The sequence below is a fragment of the Onychostoma macrolepis genome, chromosome 06 (genome assembly GCF_012432095.1).
Source record: "Onychostoma macrolepis isolate SWU-2019 chromosome 06, ASM1243209v1, whole genome shotgun sequence".
In the NCBI taxonomy this organism is placed as follows: domain Eukaryota; kingdom Metazoa; phylum Chordata; class Actinopteri; order Cypriniformes; family Cyprinidae; genus Onychostoma; species Onychostoma macrolepis.
Window position 1 is genome coordinate 32588846 of NC_081160.1, and position 19847 is coordinate 32608692.

Sequence of the window (19847 nt, forward strand, 5' to 3'; positions counted from 1 at the left end):
AAGAGTCAACAAAACCGTATTGACATAATTATTTAACATTTATAATATTGTCCGAGAATATTAGGTAACTACGTAGAGAAAGTAGTAACTAAATAATGTTAATTAAATAAAGAAATTAAGGAAACTAGGGGAAGAGGGATACAAGAAAGATATGTTAAATATAAGTAACTTAGTAAATAAACGACTGGAATGAATGTTATTTAATAATTAAATATTTTTGTGTTTTAATGGAAACCATTAGCGTTACATTTTTTCGCGGTAATGGAAGTGCTGGCCTACATTCAAACATTGATTTAAACACAACCGATTCCAGCGTCACATCGCATTGGCTTCCCATTGGCTGTGTTCGTCCGCGCTGCGTCACCTCATTGGACGGTGATCAACCGATGAGCGTCAGTCTGATCGCCCGTGACGTCACGCACTACTTTCAGTCGTCCGCCTGATTTATGTATGAATCGTTCGGACGGTGTGATCGCGAGGGAAAAGGAGGCGTAAATGAGCGATAACGAACGGAACACCGAACCGTTTGCGCAATTGCAGTTCTGGTTTATAACACGCGCTCTTTGGGACATAATCCGCGGGAAAACGCAGAAGCGCGCGCGTGTTTGTTTGTTTTAGTCGTGACTACATGAATGTTTGATTTCAGCACCAGCCCGAGGACAGCACGCGTTAGCATGTGTTTTTACTATAGTAAAACGGTGTAAACGGCAGTGTGTTGGAGATCAGCGCGGAATGGCATCGCGGTGGATCGCGTTCATCGCTTTACTGTGGGGTGAGTCCAACCTGCTCATGTTTAATGTCCATATAATCCGTGTCAATCCTCCAATAACAGTGAGGTAATATTATACTAGCATGTTTGTTTTTGTGGAGATGGTGCAATAATACCATAGTGGAATCTTTATGTACTACTATTAAAGTAAATATTAAGCTGAAGTACGTATTTAGTGGTGTGTGTGTGTGTATATATATGTATATCAAAGTAACATGGTAATACCATGTTGTCTATTGTGGTATTGCTTGGAGTAGCATGTAAATACCATTGTATAGGAATATGCTAATCATTCAAAGCTATGTTTCAATGTTTTTTTTTGGATATGTCACGAGAGTGTCATACTTACAAAATAGTAAATACCATGTTTTTTTGACATTTAACGGTTATACATTTGGCAGACGCTTTTGTTCAAAGTGACTTGAAGATATGTTTTAATCAGTTCATGCATTCCCTGGGAATCGAACCCACAACCTTGTTGTCGCAAGCGCCATACTCCACTGGAATATATTTTAAGGAAGTACCTTGTAAATGCATTGTGCTTTGGTCATTTGGTGTCATGTATATCAATGTACTTTGGTATTACCATCTGATAGAGTTTTTTTTTTGTGTGTGTGTACAATTCATTGATCCTGTGTCTATTTTAATTTTATTACCAATATTTGAAAGACTGAAACTGTGTTCAGACACACTTATTTGACCCTTCATTTTGGCATCGTCACAGGAGCTTTATGCAATGATTTATTGTATTATGCATTTGGGAGATGCTTTTATCCAAAGCGACTTATATTGCATTTAAAGTATTTTACCAGTTCTTGCTTTGCTTTGCCTAGGAATCGAACCCATGACCTTTGGCTTTGCTAGTGTTTGAGCAACAGTACTTTATTACAGTACAGCGATCCTTTCATTTCCACACGGTGTAATACTGACATCATAATGTACGTTTAAGCTGTGCAGGATTTCCAGTGGCTTGCTGCTCTGGTTGCGCTTTAATTACACGTCTGATCCGCTTACAGCTTCTGTTCTCTGGTCATTATCGGGGGGTGTGTGTGTGTGGTCACTTCCCATGAGTCACCGAAACTAGACTGACCTGCCAGAAGAGCCTGATAATAACCTTACAGAAATAACCGTAGTTTCCAACAAAAATACAGTAATTGTTAGTTACGGTCTTAACAGTAAGCTAGAAATACTTCTTTAAAAGAAATGAGAATGACAGACAGATTTCTTGCTTAATAAAAATGCGCTCTCCTTTAAATAGCAAATGGATTTGGAGTCACACTAGTTGTAGTAACCTGTCCTGCAGGGACTATATTGAGTACTATGGTATTTTGGGGGCGAAACAGTTTACACAGTGGTAAATGTTTGTGATGGAAGCATGTCAACACCTGTCTTGTTTTTCAGGTTGTGGTTAAACAGAAGAGGTGACATCATGCTTATGTCAACACTCAACCGTGTTACAATAGCCTAGTTTATCTGATCTTGTTTACATATCTGCATTCACAATCAGCAGTCAAACACTGAGTCACACAGACAGCTCACTAAACTGTGGGAAGGGTTTTGCATTGGATGCAGAAGTTTACCTCTTGCTACCTAGTGCGTCAAACCCAAATTTACCTCTGAAATTGCCCTATTTTATTGAATTAGTTCAGCATAAATATTTCAAATAAACTTCTTTTTTTTGGCGAGAAAATGAGTGAAGAAATGCTTCAGCTGTTATTTAACCTTGCTTAAATTTGCTGCAGATGCTGATATTTATATGATGAAATTGTAATGCTTGTAATGTAAGACAATGAGATCTTTATAACAGTACTGCAGGTAGGCCTAATTACATAAAATGATATAAATATCAGTGGTCACTCTATATCTCCAAAAAAAAATTCTTAGTAAGATGAGATTGAAATGATCCAAACATATAATGCAATGCTGATGGAGAGATGAAGAAATAAATGCTCCTCAGAAGATGTGAGATGAAGATCATTCCTCCGCTGAGGAACAGTGAAAGTAAAGCTCCTCAAAAGATCCTGATGATCAGATTTGAGACGCACTGATTTTACCAAAAAATGATTGATGGATAATCAAGTAAAGCTGAGCTGCTTCAGTCCAGTAAGTGTTCATCTGGAAATATGACGTTTACTTGATAAAAAAATCAGTCAAGATTTGACACGAGAAGCAGCAGCTGAAGCTGGACGCTTCTACAATTACACTAAAAGAGCTTTTACTGGATAAATAAACTCTAAACTATCAATCAGACAACAGAAGACATGGAGTAGATTGAGTGCTACAGGCTTAACAGCAAATGTTGATCATGTCGATCATTTAAAGGTCTTATAACTGCATGAATCAGATGTAATGCAATAGCTTTATATAGTTAAGAGTGTCTGGTTTATTTCTGGTTCCTTTAGCAGAATGAGTATGTAAATAACCCTCAGACAGGTCTGCAAAATGACTCACTCTATGAAAACGATGAGTTCAGCTGTGAGCTCACAGGTTGTAAAACATGGGCGTAGACTGTCAGAATGGCATTAGTGTTCATTACGCTGACCCTTTCATTCAGAGACGCATTACAACATGCTCAAACAAAGGGTGGGCATGAATAAACAATACGTGCGCCCAGTCCCGGGAATATGGGGCGGTATTTGACTGTGCCCTCGTTTAAGTGGGAATATTGTGCAGTGTGCTAATTTATTGATCTCATTCAGAAAACTGCTTTGCATGTGTTGATCCCTACTGTATAACAATTATTTCTTTTTTTATTTGTATAGCACCAATAAAACAACCAAAGTTGAAACGCTTTACACGTATACCAGAAATAAAACCATGACCAACACATATCACTACATACTGTATAAAACATATACCAGTTCAGATTGAATTGTAGAAAATAATTGCATAATTTATCACAACCAACCATTCTGGCCTATTAAAGATTTAATTTTCTAAAACTAGTTTCTGAGAGGTGTCAGTGAGGAGATTGAGATAAAATATGAAGAAAAATCAAGGTAAATATCAATATTTTTATTGTGTACTGTTTCCAATCAAGCTGTAATTTGGTGCAAATATGCAGAAAATGTTAAAATATTTTTTTAAGATTGTATTTAGACTGCATCAAATGCTGACTAGAAGATATGCAGTTTAGTTTCTAAAAGCAGCCTAGGTGAAGAAACACCTGTATATGTACAGTATGAACGATCACTGTGTGTGTGAATAGTTTTGTCTGTTCATGTCCTCATATATTGAGACTACAGATGCTTGAAAACACCACGAGCATCACATGTACTTCAGTAGGTGTGGAATAGATTAAATTAAATTTTTTGTACAATATTCCCATTTAAATGAGATGATTTGAGTGGAAATATTGTGCAGTGTGAGCTAATTTATCGACCTCACTTGGAAAACCGCTTTGCATGTATTGATCCCTTTGGTTAACCTTCAGACTGATTAACATTTGTTCTGTTTGTGTGTTAGAGTTCCAGTGCTGCGTGTGCCGTGAGGTCACTCTTCCGGCCGGGCCGCTGTACCGGGTCGCAGGTTTCTCGCTGTCCCTTCCCTGCGCCGTTTCTGGATATGAAGGACCGCGGACGCAGGATTTTGAGTGGTATCTGTACCGGGAGGATGCTGAGGGTCGGCAGATTGGTGTGGTGTCCACACGGGACGCGGGCTTTCCGTATGCGCCGTTCCAGGGTCGCGTGCAGGCCGGCGAGGTTCGAGTCGAGAGGGATTCGGGCGACAAAGCCAGACTGATCATCCAGAGGCTCCGTTCAGACGATCAGGGCCGTTACGAGTGTTACACGCCCAGCACTGACTCCCGCTTCCTAGGGAACTACAGCTCATCGGTGGTGGTCAAAGGTAGGTGGTAAATCAGAAAAAATGACAGATGAGTTGATGATGATGAAGATTATTTAAAAAAAATAATAATTTAAATGCGTGTGCTAAACTCTTATTAGGTGTTTCTGCGGGCCTTAAAAAGTCTTAATTCACCCATTTTATTTATATATATAATATAAATTATTTGAATGTAAATATTTTCAAAATATGTACTGTATGTGTGTGTATTTATATATACATAATAAATATACACCGTACACACACATTATGAAGACAAAAACTTTTATTTTGGATGTAATTAATCGTTTGACAGTACTAAATATTACATTTGTTTATAATATTATAAATGTTATGAAATATATTTTAATGTATTTATTATTAATGAAAAAATATTTTTAGAAAAATTAATAAATTATTTATAAAATTACTAAATTAAATATTATATTGTTTTTAATATTTTCAGTACATTATTTATCATCTTAAATAATGTTAATAATTTAATAAATTATTTATACAATTATACTTTTAATATCCTTACATTTTTAATATATATTTGTTATATATAGTTATTCAATATATATAATGTGTTATAATTAGCCATAGAATCATATTTAATTATCATATTAATATATAGATTTATAGTAATTTAATAAAGTTTTTTAATATACATTTTTATTTTTTATCTTAATATTTCTATAATATTTATTTCATGGTATGAGGAATCATCAATATATTATAGTTATTTTATATTTCATGACATGCTGAAATGGAACAAAACATTTTTATAAATGTGACCCTGGACCATAAAACCAGTCATAAGGGTCTTTTTTTTTTTTTAAAGAGCTTTTAGTCAAAAGATTGAGATAAAATATGAAGAAAAATAATGCTACATATCACTATTTTTATTGTGTGCTATTTCCAATCAAGCTGTAATTTTGTGCAAGTATGCAGAAAGTATGAAAATATTTTTTAAACGTTGTATTTATGATACATCAAATGCTAAAAAAAAGGTCTTAATGCATTGCTTTTTTATTTCTCTATAAAGCACTTACCACGGTGTAATTAAGGCCTTAAAAAGGTATTAAATCAGAGCAGGAAGTCTTAAATTCATGGCATTAAATGTTGCATGCATTGCAAACATTGAACATCGTCCTCTGTATTTTGTTTTTTTAATATCAATATCTAAGCATCCTTAAATCAGGATACTTTTACTTGAGATACAAATGTAAAATGTAAAAAGTCTTGAAAAACTGATCAAAAGTGAGTGAGTCTATTCTTTAAACAAGACAAAAATATCTGTTAGATATTTGTTCTTGTTTAATCATAAACTCACTTTTGATCGATTTCACACAAAACAAGACTGCTTCTCAAGTAAGAAAATCTTCAGAAATAATACAGATATACTGACAAAACAGCTTTTTTTAGCACTTTGTGTGATCAGAAGGTAGTAATATTTCCATATTTTAATGGTTTGGAGCAGAGCTGTCCAAGCCTTTTTGGGAAATTAATTACAAAGTAACAGATTAATTGGAAGTTGCATTTTCAAACTTTAATGTTTTGCTAATACAACTAAACTATTATACTGTTAACACAACTAAAATACAACGATTAGAAACGCGTAAAAGTCCTTTAGCAACGTCTTAACTGTACCTTCTTGAAACCTGCAGAAATCCTGTATATGAAATATAATTTTCCTGGTTTTTTTTAAACGTTCATACCATTTTCATCAAATATTTTAAAGCAGGATAAAGTAATAACACATTTTCTTTACACCTTGAATGAAATTGAGTATACACAACTTTTAATAAATAAATATAATTAAAAAGTGCTATTTCTTGTAATATGGTAAAACACATATTTCTTGGTAAATTTGGTGGCTTTTTTAAAATCATGCGTATGATGTTTTCTTTAGGTTTTGCTGTTTTAACATTTGATATAACCTATTGTGTCATGTCTTTAAATTGGACAAAAAAGCACATTTTAAAAATTACACCTTCATTAGTGTATCTGAGGTTTTTGTTTTGTTAAATTGCACTGATTAGACATTTGAATTCATGCTCCTCAAAAATTTCAAAAATAATTTTAAAAGACAAATTAGTTTTTTTTTTTTTTTTATAGACAGTTAAAACTATTTTCACTTCATTGACCCTGATTCTTACATATGAACATTAATTGAAAGCATTTTGTCCTTTATTTCCGCAGTGATTCCCGACACGCTGCTCATAACACACTCTCGCATTCTGAGCGGTCAACCTGTTATCGAAGGCACGGAGCTTCAGCTGACGTGCGCCGCGTCTGTCCAATCGGATCAGCACACTCACGTGTCCGTCACGTTCGGCGTGCGCAGCAGCAGGGGCCCGGAGTCTCTGGGTCACAACCTCAGAGAGATCATCGCCGTCGACCGCGAGCTGCGCGTGACGCCGGGCCACAGCGGCACCTACGGGACGAGATACCGGGACGGAGAGATCGCTGTGGAGAAGCGGAAGGGTGACGGAGGCCGGGATCTGTACGTGCTGAAGATGAGCGCTTTGGCACCGGAGGATTCTGGGTCATATTTCTGCGAGGCTGCGCAGTGGATCAGAGATCCGGATGGCAAATGGGAACGCATCGCACAGAGGACCATGGAGCTCGGGAATCTCACCGTTCAACCGCTTGGTTAGAAACATTTACATTTAGGCATTTAGCAGATGCTTTTATCCAAAGCAACAATAAAAGCAATACATTTACATTTAGTCATTTAGCAGACTTATTAATACTTATTTTATTAATAAGTAATATTACTTACAATAATATTTATAATATTAATTATAATAATATAATAAGTGTCTCGGTTAGCCTAATGCAGTATGCGTAGCAAGGTTTATTTTTTTATAATAAATAAAAAGAAAACAAGTGGATGGAATAGAAAAAGAATAGAGAACATTTCTTTATTATTTTTTTTTTTACAATAGAATAGAGAAATATTTGAGAACGTTAGTGTTAGAGGATAATTTTTACATAAAAAGAAAATAAGTACATAGGATAGGAAAAGAATAGAGAATAGAATAGAATAGAAACAACCTCTCTTATTTCATCTGATCTATTAGTTTATGTAAAATAACATACATAGCAACCCCTATAATCACGATTATTTTGGTCAATATTGTAATCACGATTATTTAACACGATTATGAGTGGGCCATATGACCAAAACTGCATATGAATGATTTATTTAACGATATCGATATATATCAAATATATATTTTCTGTAAATATGGTTGCTATGACATCTACATTTTAGAGACCAGCGAAATGTCACAATCCTCAATACCACAGCAGAGTATTAGTAACTAATATTAGTAAAATAAAATTTTTAAAAAGTTCTCAAAATTATTGAAAGTAATAAAACTGTCAGTAATAAAAAAGCAAAGGACAAATAAAATAGAATAAAAAAAAATACAATTGAAACAAAATGTGCTTGTATTCAGTTTAACAGCCTATTAATAATAAATTAATAATCAAATGTGAAATAAAACAGCATAGTTTTCACTGTAAGAATTAAACTTCATTTGTTTCTCATTAATGCTACAAAAGTCCTTCACTCAAGAGCAGCGAGTGATTTTGTCTGTCTTTTGTTGTTTGATTTAATATTAAGCTCACAGTCAGCAGCAGGAATATTAGGCTGCTGTCACTTTAAGAGCCGCACGCATCCAATTTACTGTTACACATGTATTTTCACTCTCAACTCTTTACGTCCATTTATTACATAACCTGTGAGGGTTTATGTGAATAATCGCACATTATTGACGCATGTATTTGATCGTTTAGGCGCACAACTTGCTAAAAGATGACTTCACTTGTCTGTGTTGTGTGAACATGAATAAATCTAATCAACTTAAATAAATCAAGCACGTCCCATTTTGCAAAAGTCACATGATTTTACGTGAATTGCACGTGAAATTATGGCTTTTATGGAGGAGCGAAAGCGCACCGCTGGAAAGGGGCGAATGGGCGCAATAACCGTTTTATCTCGATTATTGGATTTTCATAATCGTTGGAGACCGAAATCAAAATCTAAACTGTATTTCGATTAATTGCACAGCCCTAGCTCAGACGGTGTGAGAGTGCTGCTCTAGTCCTTATGAATATAATAACCAGTCTGTTATTGCTGTCTCTCCCCAGCGGAGACACTGATTGTGCGCTCTGTCCCGGAGGGTGGCGTCTCTCTGCGGCCCGGCGCGCCGCTCCGCCTCAGCTGTCAGGTGTCAGGTGTGGGTGCGTGGAAGCGCTCGGCGCTGCAGGTGCAGTGGATGCGGCGCGGGCCGGCGGGCGGCGTGGAGGTGGAGGTGGCTCGCGTGGATCCCGACGGCGTGGTGGCCTGGGGCGATGATCTCAGCCGGGCAGGAGGAGGCAGCATGGAGAAGGAGGCCGACGGGATCTTCTCTCTGGGCCTGTTCTCTGTTCGCCCCGCTGACGCCGGACTCTACCGCTGCGCCGTGAGCGTCTACGCCGGGAGGAAAACACCAGCACCGGAGAGTCCAGCCACGATCACACAGAGATCAGAGTGGGTCACCGTCAGCCTGAAGACTGAAGGTGCGTGAGGAAGTCTTTATTTACATTTAGTCATTTAGCAGATGCTTTTATCCAAAGCGACTTACAAATGAGGACAATGGAAGCAATCAAAATCAACAAAAGAGCAATGATATGCAAGTGCTATGACAAGTCTCAGTTAGCCTAACGCAGTACGCATAGCAAGGTTTTTTTTTTTTTTTATTATATAATAAATAAAAGAAAGCAGAATGGAGCAAGCTAGTGTTAGAGGCCTTTTTTTGCTTTTTGTTAATTGTATAATAAATAGTGCTGTCAAACGATTTAAAAAAATACGTTTTTGTTTACATGATATATGTATGTGTGCTGTGTATATTTATTATTTATATATACACACACATGCATGTATATATTTCAGTAAAATATGTTATGTTTATATATTAAATATATTTATGTAAATTATATGAATATAAATTTAGACATGTAAATATTTTCAAAATACATACTGTATGTGTGTATTTATATATACATAATAAATATACACAGAACACACGCATATATTATGCAAACAAACTTTTATTTTGGATGCGATTAATCGCAATTAATCATTTGACAGCACTAATAATAAATAAATAGAATACAAAAAGAATAGAGAAGCTAGTTTTTTTTGTTTTTTTTAAAGCAGTTAGTAATTGAACAAAGTTTTTTTTTTTTTTTTTTTTTTTTAAGAATAGAATTAGAACAGAGTGTGCTAGAGGGTCAAATAAATATGGAAGAGATATGTTTTTAGCATATTCTTGAAGATGGCTAAGGACTCAGCTGCTGGGATTGAGTTGAGCAGGTCTTTCCACCAGGAGGGAACATTTAAAGTGCCCCTAATATGGCTAATGAAAGATTCATATTTTGGTTTTGGGAGTCCCCAAGAACAGGTTGACATGCATGCAAGGTCAAAGAACACTTTCATTGTCTTTAATATGTATTTATTTTTACCTTATTTCCTCAACGACTCCCAAACGATTCGCTCAACGATTTATTTTTCCAAATCCCTAATTTGCGTGACGCTAATCTGCGGTGATTGGTCGATTGGTCTCATTTTCATTTCATCTCGCCTGTAATGTCTGATAAAGCAGTGTTTGTGCTGCAGTGCTGCTTTGTGTACAGCGTTACCGGGGAAACCGCTATTTTTAACGCTGCAAATGCACCTAGTGGCAAAGAATGAATTAGCATTTTCATTCAGACCAACGCTAAAAGACCAACAAGTGGGCGGCAATATGCTAATGTTTCATGTTGACGGCAACTAGAAATGGCTTTGGATTCGTTTTAAAAACGACTCGTTTCAATGATTCAGAGTCGACTCTTTCTTTTGAGAGACAATAACTTTATACACGGTGCTCTTTCAGATTTAAAACTTTGCAGGATGTTTTCATCGATGATTGTGTGCCTCTTTGGGATGGATTAGATGAACCCTTATGCCGTGTTGAGAGTTTATTAACGTAGCATTGTGTTTGTGTTCGTTCAGAGGTGCGTGTATCTGCTAGCATTGATTTGCCGCGCCGGCCGCTCCTGAAGCGCGGCAGCACCGTCACCCTGCTCTGCCACGTCTCTGTGGAAGCCAGCGGAGCTTCACGAGTCGAGGTCCAGTGGCTTCAGAAACCGGAGGAGCCGGCGAGGAAAGACGCCACGCTTTCTGAGGACAGCAAAGGCCGCCTCCTGGCGACTCTGACCCACGACGGCCTGACGCTCATCTACAGCAACGGCAGCGACATGAGCGTGGACCGCGTGTCCGCCGGCTGCTTCAGGCTGAGGATCTTCTCGGCCGCTGAGGAGGATCAGGGACACTATCAGTGTCGAGCCGAGGTCTGGGCGCAGGATCCGCGCGGCGGATGGTACAGCACCGGCACTGAAGCCCAGTCAGTGACCGCACACCTGTACCTGTACGCACGAGGTGAGTTATGATCAGATTAGTGAAAGCTGTTTCTGTACAGGAATAACCTGAACACTATTTAGTTCCCTTGCCAGAGGTTTTTAAAGATTTTGATGCCAAGGGCTCCCAAACATAACGACCCACTTCCTAAAATATTAAGGTTTCTATATATTTTATATATTATTTTAGATTTTATATTGTTGTTTTAAAATTTAAATGAATATATTTGTTTTATATTATATTTTCAAATTGTTAAAATACTATCTGGAAAATATTTACTTTTTTTTTTGGAAAAGAAAAAAAATGACATGCTAACCTTATTGTTTTCTTTTTCATACATATATACACATTTTTATATTAAAATACAAATATATTGACTATATATATATTAGCTATACATTTTAGAATAAAATATATTTTTCCGCTTTTTTTTTTTTCAATATAAATAATATTTACTTTTATATTTATGTTGTTTTTGTGCGCACATTAAAAATAAAAAATACAATACAACTAAAAATACATTTTACATATTCTTTTTTTCCTCAATTTTTTTTTAACCTTTTTTTTTTTACAAATATTTTTTTTTTTATATGCACACACACACATACATTTTAGAATACAATATATTTTTATTTCAAAATAAATGTTTTTTTTCCGTCCTTTTTTTCATGTGTGCACAATAAATTTGAAAGCACTAAAAAATACATTTCATATATTCTTTTTTTCTTAAGTTTTTGTGGACCCTATTTTGAAAAGTCCTGTTCTAGTGGCTTCCTCGTCAAAAATTCTTGTTCACCACAGAAAACGCATTTAGCCATAGCATGCTTGCGTGATCTGGTGTTGAACTGAAAGACTCATTATTGACATGTTTTAATTTCTTTTCTCCACAGTCACTGATCTGCTGCTCTTACCTCTCGTGATCGGCGTGTCGTCGGCGCTGTTCGTGGGCATATTGATTATCGCCACTGTGACGTGCTGCTTCATGAACAGACTGGCTAGACAGCGCTCCCGCATACGGAAGTAGGAAGTATGAGAGAGACTCTCATGGAAAAACATTCAATGACTTGAATGGAGCAAAGAAAAACGGGTTTTAAACAGGTTTAAGGTATTTTGGCAGTCTTGACATAATGTGCACTCACAATTGGGAAGGAAATCAGAACGATACTGACACGTAACGGATCATCACATTTTATTAATCCATATGTGGATGCTAACAGTTGCATATACACACATGCATGTAGATTCACTTCAAGCTGTGACATTGTGATTTGCACTGTTTCTATTCATTCCACTTTGACGAAGTTGAATATTAATTTCTCTGTGCGGTTGCTCAGAATGAATGAAAGGACGTCTGGACTAGAGTCTCAATGCAGGTATGTTTTCGAGAACCACTAATAATAAATCCACTGAATTATGAGCACGTTTCATAGCAGTGTAAGATCAACAGAATACTTGTTAGTATAAAACACTTTACGGCATGCCATATTTTTTCACCTTTTCATGTTTTGTAATGGAATGAAATGCATTGAATATCCTGAGCAGTTCCAGTGAATTGGGAGCGAATCCCTCTCTAGTGCACATTTGTTTATCAGTGACGTGTTCATAAAGTTAGTTCGTTGTTATGTTCTGCATTGTATATGGTGAATTTCACAATGAAATGTCTGGGTCAGATTTTACCCCAAAATCTAAAGGAAAAATTTTTTCTTTTGCATCTGTGCATTTTTTGTTTGTTTGCTTGTTTTTTAGTTTTCATAATACTTTCATGAAAATCAAGCTGTTTACAACCTAATTAAGTTTACAACCTAAATGGACATTGTGGGATGTTTGGCATAAATTCAGTACATCAAATACTAAAATACTGTAGTAATTGTTGTACTAATTGTACTTAAAATATCTAATAATATATTATTTAATATAATTTGTAATTAAAAAGCATTGAAAATTAGATTTTGAATTTCACAAAGAAATGTTTGGGTCATATTTTATCCCAAAATCTAAAGAATAAAATGCTTTTTACATTTTTATTTTTTTTTTTATTTTTTATGGGCATATCCCACATAATATTTTTACTAAGCAAATTTACAACCCAAATTTTCATTTCTATAATGCATTCTGTCTGGACATTGTATATTGTCATAAATTCAGTACAGCAAATAATTGTTGTACTAATTGTACATAAAATAATCAACCAATATATTATTTTTATAACTGAAAAAATAGTATTGAGAAAATTGCTTTTTTGCATTACACTAATGAAAATTGTGGGTGAAAAAAAAAAAAAAAAAAGTTTAAATATTATGGGAAATGCAGAAAGGCATCAAAAGACCCCACCGTTTTTATATTTTAGGGTCAAATACGCCCCAGACATTTCTTGCTGGGTTTGTCAGATTCATCTGAATACATTAAATATGATAAATATATATATGAATATGAATATTAAGTGATCAGAACCACTGAGTGAGAAGGTCTGAATAAGCTACGAGGAGTTAGGCAGTTAAGCATATTTCCTAAATGATACCTAGAGAATCAGACAACCACTTTACCTTAAAAAGACACAGAAGTGAGAAGAGAGAAGTTCATATAAAGATAAATGAAGTTGCTCACATAAACACGACTGGAGCTTTGAGTCCAGAGTCTACTTGAAATGCTGTTTATTAATAACGTTTGCCAGGATTTCCCACTGCACTTACAGGACCAGAGTGGGACATGGACCAAATCTTGTATGTTTGTAAATCATCCCAATGTTAAAACCTGTTTGGCGGTTTTATACTGTAATTTTACTGTTTTGTGCATCTGGGTCATTCCACAAAACAGGTGCCTTTGTGTCCCTCATTAACATGTAAATAATGACTCCAGCAATGAGTTTGTGTTTCCAGGTTAAAATATTGTGCTGTTCTCTGCCAAGGACCAGCATATGTCTCCTCTTTAATCAATATTTTATATTTTGATAGCTTTCTTGGAAAGATACGATCTAACATGCTCAAACCTGTGACTCTTTTTTTTTTTTCTTTTTTTTTTTTTTAAATATATATATATATAATGAATTATTTTTGAAAAATTGACATTTTAGCAATCTCATCCACTTATCCTGTTGTGCCACAGTTACATTTCACCATTTATTAATATTTATTCATTTAGCTTGAGATAATGTAATGCAATTAACACACTCTTTGTTTAATTTGCTGCTTTTTTAAATGGAAAGCAGCCGTTTCATAGAATGACCCGTCTGATAAAGTAGTGTTTTGTGAAGAAATGGATGATAGATGTACTGTTATTACTGATTCATTTTCTCCTATGCATTCACCAGAATATGGGTTAGATAAATGGACTTGAATCATTGCGATTGTGATGTGTTAGCGCAGATTGTTCTGCAGTCGCTCTCTGGGATTGTACTAATGTGAAAGCCACATTAACATGGAGAAAAGGGATTCTGTGTTTCTCTACTTATTTACAGTGTTCTGAGATCTGATTTATCCTCTTACGCCACGTGACTAAACGCTGAGAGCTGAATATTCTCTGGATATTAATCCTCTTGTTTATGGTCTGAAACCTCTCATCACGACATTCGTGCAGTTTTTCGGTTTCAGACAGCTATCTTGTTCTCTTTCATCATTTTAATTGCAGCGTTTATGCCAGAGGTGCACAAACTTTTTAAAACAAAGGGCCAAAAATCAAATTTGATTAAGGACTGTGGGTGAAAATTCCAAATATATTGTATTCAATTTTATTCAATTTTATAGAATTATTTTGTTAATATTTTTAATCAAATTGGTTTATATTGTTTGTTTGTTTTTATTTCAATGCAAAAGTAAAACAAAAATCTGTGTGTATAAGAAATGTTTAATCAAATTGGCTTAATTTTTTTTTTTTTTTTTTTTTTTTTCAATGCAAAAGTAAAACAAGTGTTTTTTTTTTGTTTGTTTTTTTTATCAAATTGGTTTATATTGTTTTTGTTTGTTTTTTTTCAATGCAAAAGTAAAACAAAAGTTTTTTTTTTTTTTTAATCAAATTGGCTTATATTGTTTTTTTAATTACAATGCAAAAAAAAAAAAAAATGTTAAAGCTCAAATATAAATTACAAATCAAGATATACTTCAATGGCTTGTTTTTTCCCCTCCTCTTCAGATGTGGCATGGCCAAATCAAAGGCCCTGGTTTGGGCATCTCTGGTTTACGCTGTGATAAAATGCTCAAAGAATTGTATGTTGTCAATCCTGCCTAACAAGACGACAAAAAACTCTGATTGTTTGAATTTGGCTCAGAGTTGTAGATTGGGAATAAATTAACAAGACTGGAAGCTCTCGCGCTCAGACACCAACATTTGTTGTCTTACCTTTTCATGTGCATTATATAATATGCAGTAATGCGGTTTTGTAACACTGTATGTTCTTGCGTTTGCCAGGTTTTGTAGTCAGTGGTTTTGTTGTCTGCTTTTATTTTGTGTTGATGGTGCTTGAGGTTCCTGAATAAAACACGTCCTGATATGAGATGTCAGATTGTTATTTGGCACACAGTAATGCACCGCTGCAATAATCGCACATGAAATCTAGTGTTGCGCTGTGGGTTTTGCACTCACACAGAATGCGTTTTTGCTTTCATTTGCTTTTTTTTTAACCCTTGTGCTGCGGAAAAACTTTTACCTAATTTGGTGTTTGTGGTCAAAAATGCCCAGCCTTTCAAAAATTGCTTGAAAATCCCTCACTATGCTGCATTATCTTGGATTCAGACAGTAATACTTAGTCTTTATATATATATATATAATGCATTATATTCAGAATGTACGCTGTAATGCATTATTTTCTTTCATAAGCAATTGTCACCAAAGATAGAATGAATTATATATTTGTTTTGTTTTTTAATGCATTGAAAAGATGCAACATTGTATAATAATGCATTAAAACTGTGGCTACAATTATTTATAATATCATATAATGCATTATATGGTGCATTACAAGGCATAATTAATGCATTACAACTACTTTAATTATGCAGTGTATATATAAAGACTTGGAGTAAAATGTTAGGATTCAATCTTTGTCATACTGCTTTCTTTTTTTATTTTTGTATTTCATTTTGAAACTGTTTGATCGTAGGCCTCATTGATCTGAGCTCATGCATCTCAGTTTTTGAGTGAACAAAGCATCATTTGTGGATAATTTTGGCAGATTATTGCCTACTGTTCGATTAATCATTTCCAAAAAGAAATACAAAACCTGTGCTAACTGAAAGAAAGATGAAAAGATTGAGTCCAGCATTTGGTAACAATAATATTGCATGGTTTATTCAAATCATTTTTGACCAGAAACACCACAAGGTGGGGGGTGGGGGGGTGGGATCCCTGAAAGTACAAGAATCATCATTTTTGGGGTTGAAGTCTTTATAGTGCATGTTTATGTATAAAAACAATGGAAAGTAGTGCAGAGGAATGAAAAGCGTGTTGTGTGTGAACGGCCCTTTAATTTTGCACGGTATTCTAATGCAGTGCTGACGTCATTAGCTTGGCAGCCTCTCCATAACGACTGCCAGCTTTAGAAATATTGAGATTTTTGCCATTTTCCTCCGAGGTTGCACTGAAAATGTATTCCTTTCCAAACTGCCGTCTGAAGTACTCTCGTCTCAAAAAACCGCATTCCTGAGGAACAAGAAGCACTTCTTCCTCCTGCGCTTAAACCACATTCAAAGATACTTCCTAGAAATAAATGCTTTTCAAAAATACGCTCATCTTGTTTCCCGTTCTCGCTCCTTTTCTGCTTCTGCTTCTGCACTGCTCTGGTTTATTCTTGAAACTTGCCTTTTCAGTATTAACAGGTTCTATTGCTCTCGGGTGTTAAACTGCTTGTGATGTTCCTCATTTCTAAGTTGCTTTGTTTTAAAGCTTCCGCTAAATGACAGCATAAGAAACCAGACATCAAAGCATCTGCACGTTACATGCATTCGCTGCAAATCATTTTTTACACGTTCCACCTTCAGAACCTTTAGGGTTCATAGGTTAAACTGTGAAGTAAAGTGATTAATCTCTTTGATGCATCAGTGATCTCCGTTAAACGAACATGAGTTGCTTGTACAGTAATGAACTAATAATTAGACGGCTATAGGGCAAAACAAACCGGAGGGGCTGTAATGTGAAGCCTGTATTCATGTTAAATGCTTTATTTAAATCCACAACATACAGAAAAGTGAAGAACCTCGTCTTGGGTTCTGGTTTGGATTCTGAAGCTGTAAAGTTTACTGAGTTGTAAAGATTATTGAAGTACATTTAACAACACTATTTCAGTCTTTCTATTTAAATAAAAAATTTTAATGTAGTGCAATTATTGTAATTATTTCAGAAATGTACTATTTACATTGTTTATTTCTTGAGAAAATCTAAAATTCATGACAAATACAGTTTGCAGTTTGCTATTTCGGTCTTTAAAATTTTCATGTTTAATGCAATATTTAACTTGCCAATTTGAAATTATTTGTGTATCGTGTTACTCTTGACAAATATTGTTTGTTATAACTTAGATAGAGAATATAATAATAAGCTGTTTCTAGTAGTACAGCTCTGTTTGCTGGGGTGTATTTACCGTGTTTTGTAAGCTTAAATCACCATGGTTTTACCAATGTAAAGGCATTTATAACTTTTAATATTGTGCATTGTTACATTCATATATATATATATATATATTATACACATACATACATGCATACAGTCATTAAGTTAAAATCAACATTCAATTAAAGTAAAAAGCATTTGCAGAGAGGCTGATGTGCTTCATGAAGTCATTTCGTAAGTTATGTAATATAATATATTTCATAATGTGTCGTGGCTGATGATGAAGAGCTGGTGTTTGCAGATGTCACTGGTAGCACGTCCACGATCGCGGCGTCACCAGCTCCCAGAAACTCGTCTGTAAGGAGAAAATGCATCAAACTGAACTTATGGTTCTTAAATATGATTCAAGGCATTATTGCACAGAAAATGAACACATTTGTTCAGTGCATGTGGAATATCTTGGACTTTCAAGAAGAAATGCTTGCTCTTAAAGGGATAGTTCACCCAAAAATGAACATTTTGACACGATTTTAACATAACTTTTCCCCAATACTTAAAGTGATCCTACAGTGCCACCAAGAGGACATTTTCATTTTTAAATTGCCATTTGTACAGGTCTATGATATTTCTGCAATATCTATTTCTGCAATTGTATAACTGTATGCTCCTCTGTCTTTACAGGGCTTCACACTCTTTTCACAAAGAGCAGAGGAGAATCTGTATTTAATAATTATGGAATTATATTCGAAATTTGCGGTATTTATTGACAGCAAGGGGTTTTTTTTGTTTAGTTTTTTTAATTTGAAACACATAGTGCTCACATTTTTCATTAAATCATCGCCTTTTGAAGTTTAATAATCACATTAGGCTGTACCGCAATTCCTGTTTTCTGGCCTCAAATTTAAGCCCTTTTAAAATGATAATTAAGACTTTTTGTTAGCCATTTTACCCTATTTAAGACTTTTTATGGGCTTAAATTTAAAAGCTGATTTTAAGACTTAAGAACCCCTGCTTTTTATTCACATAATGTGCTCATAAATACATGTTATAGTCGGCACAATTTTTTTTTTTTTTTTTGGAAGCTTGTTTCCTCCACAGGATGAAAAAATAATTGTGACCTTTTATCTGAGAATTCTGACTTTTTTCTCACGATTCTGAGGAAAATAAGTAAGCATTGCAATATATAAACTCAGAATTCTGACTTCATTTTTTGCAAGACTTTTTCCCCCTGAATTCTGAGTTTATATATATATATATTTTTTTTTTTGGAATCACCATGGAATAAAAAATAAAAAAGGTAATTGCAATCTCACAATTCAGATTTTTTTCTCAGAATCATGAGTTTATACCTTGCAGTCCTGCATTTATTTCTCACAATTCTGATTTGAGAGAGTTTATATTTACAGACTTCTGTTATCTCACAATCCTGAGAACTGCAAAGGAAAAACTCTGAATTGTGAGATGTACTGTATTTACCCTTTTTGAATTTTTTTTTAAAAAGCAATGCAGTGCTTCAGAGTCCTTGCATTCTGCTGTATTTGGGAGCTGTAAGCACATCGTACACCATCTGTCAGTGTGTTCTTCAGCTGGCTTTGCTGCTCTTGTAACGTAATCCTGGACTGAACTCAATCGTCACGGTCTCTGAGCGACATCTGCACTCTGAGCTTTGGTGAGCAGACAGTGATCCGTTAATCACGGAGCTGAAGTGTGAGTGTGTTTGTGCCGGATCTTTACCCCGGTGCGAGGGCACTGGATCTGAGCGTACCACTCCACACAGTACAGGCACACATGCACGCCCTGACCGATGAACAGACACGTCCACATGATGATGTTCCACACCGGGCTCTTCCGCTTGTCGTTCATGGCAAAGTTGAACACCACTGGAAAGGTGAAAAACACAAGTCACTGCATTTCTGCCCGCTCGTTATCTCTGAGCTCCCTAATGAGACAGCATGCCAATGTCATCACAGGAGCTCTCTTTAGGCAACACGATGCTGTCTGAATACTTCATGATCGCCAAAATCTTAAAGCAGCAAGGTATGCATGCATTCATTTATTTATTGTCAATTATATTTTATTTATAATTATTAAATTATTTTTATTTATATTGTATTATAAATAAATGCCTTGCTGCCTTAAGATTTTGGTCCATTATTTATATACATTTATTTATTTTTATTTTATAGATAAGGAAATCCTAGAATGCACTGCAGTGAGTTCAGCAAAAATGTTAAATAAAAATAGTTGGTTAGACTTTACAATAAG

At 35.1% G+C, this 19847-nt stretch overlaps 2 protein-coding genes across 2 annotated transcripts in view; one reads left to right on the forward strand and one right to left on the reverse strand.

The window, feature by feature from the left end:
• The first annotated feature begins 413 nt into the window (after nucleotides 1-413).
• igsf8 (immunoglobulin superfamily, member 8) lies at nucleotides 414-15531 on the forward strand. The gene is made up of 6 exons (XM_058780212.1): nucleotides 414-772; nucleotides 4235-4615; nucleotides 6797-7249; nucleotides 8756-9166; nucleotides 10641-11066; nucleotides 11936-15531. The coding sequence occupies exons 1-6, from the start codon at nucleotides 733-735 to the stop codon at nucleotides 12067-12069; spliced, it is 1845 nt and encodes a 614-aa protein (XP_058636195.1). The 5' UTR covers nucleotides 414-732; the 3' UTR covers nucleotides 12070-15531.
• A 1568-nt stretch (nucleotides 15532-17099) lies between these two features.
• The window catches only part of soat2 (sterol O-acyltransferase 2), a 15293-nt gene continuing 12545 nt past the window's right edge, over nucleotides 17100-19847 (reverse strand). Inside the window, exons 15-16 of the mRNA XM_058777802.1 lie at nucleotides 19317-19462; nucleotides 17100-17937 (exon numbers count right to left, since the gene is read on the reverse strand). Coding sequence (XP_058633785.1) covers nucleotides 17887-17937; nucleotides 19317-19462 — 197 coding nt within the window. The 3' untranslated portion in view covers nucleotides 17100-17886. The remainder of the gene's footprint in view (nucleotides 17938-19316; nucleotides 19463-19847) is intronic.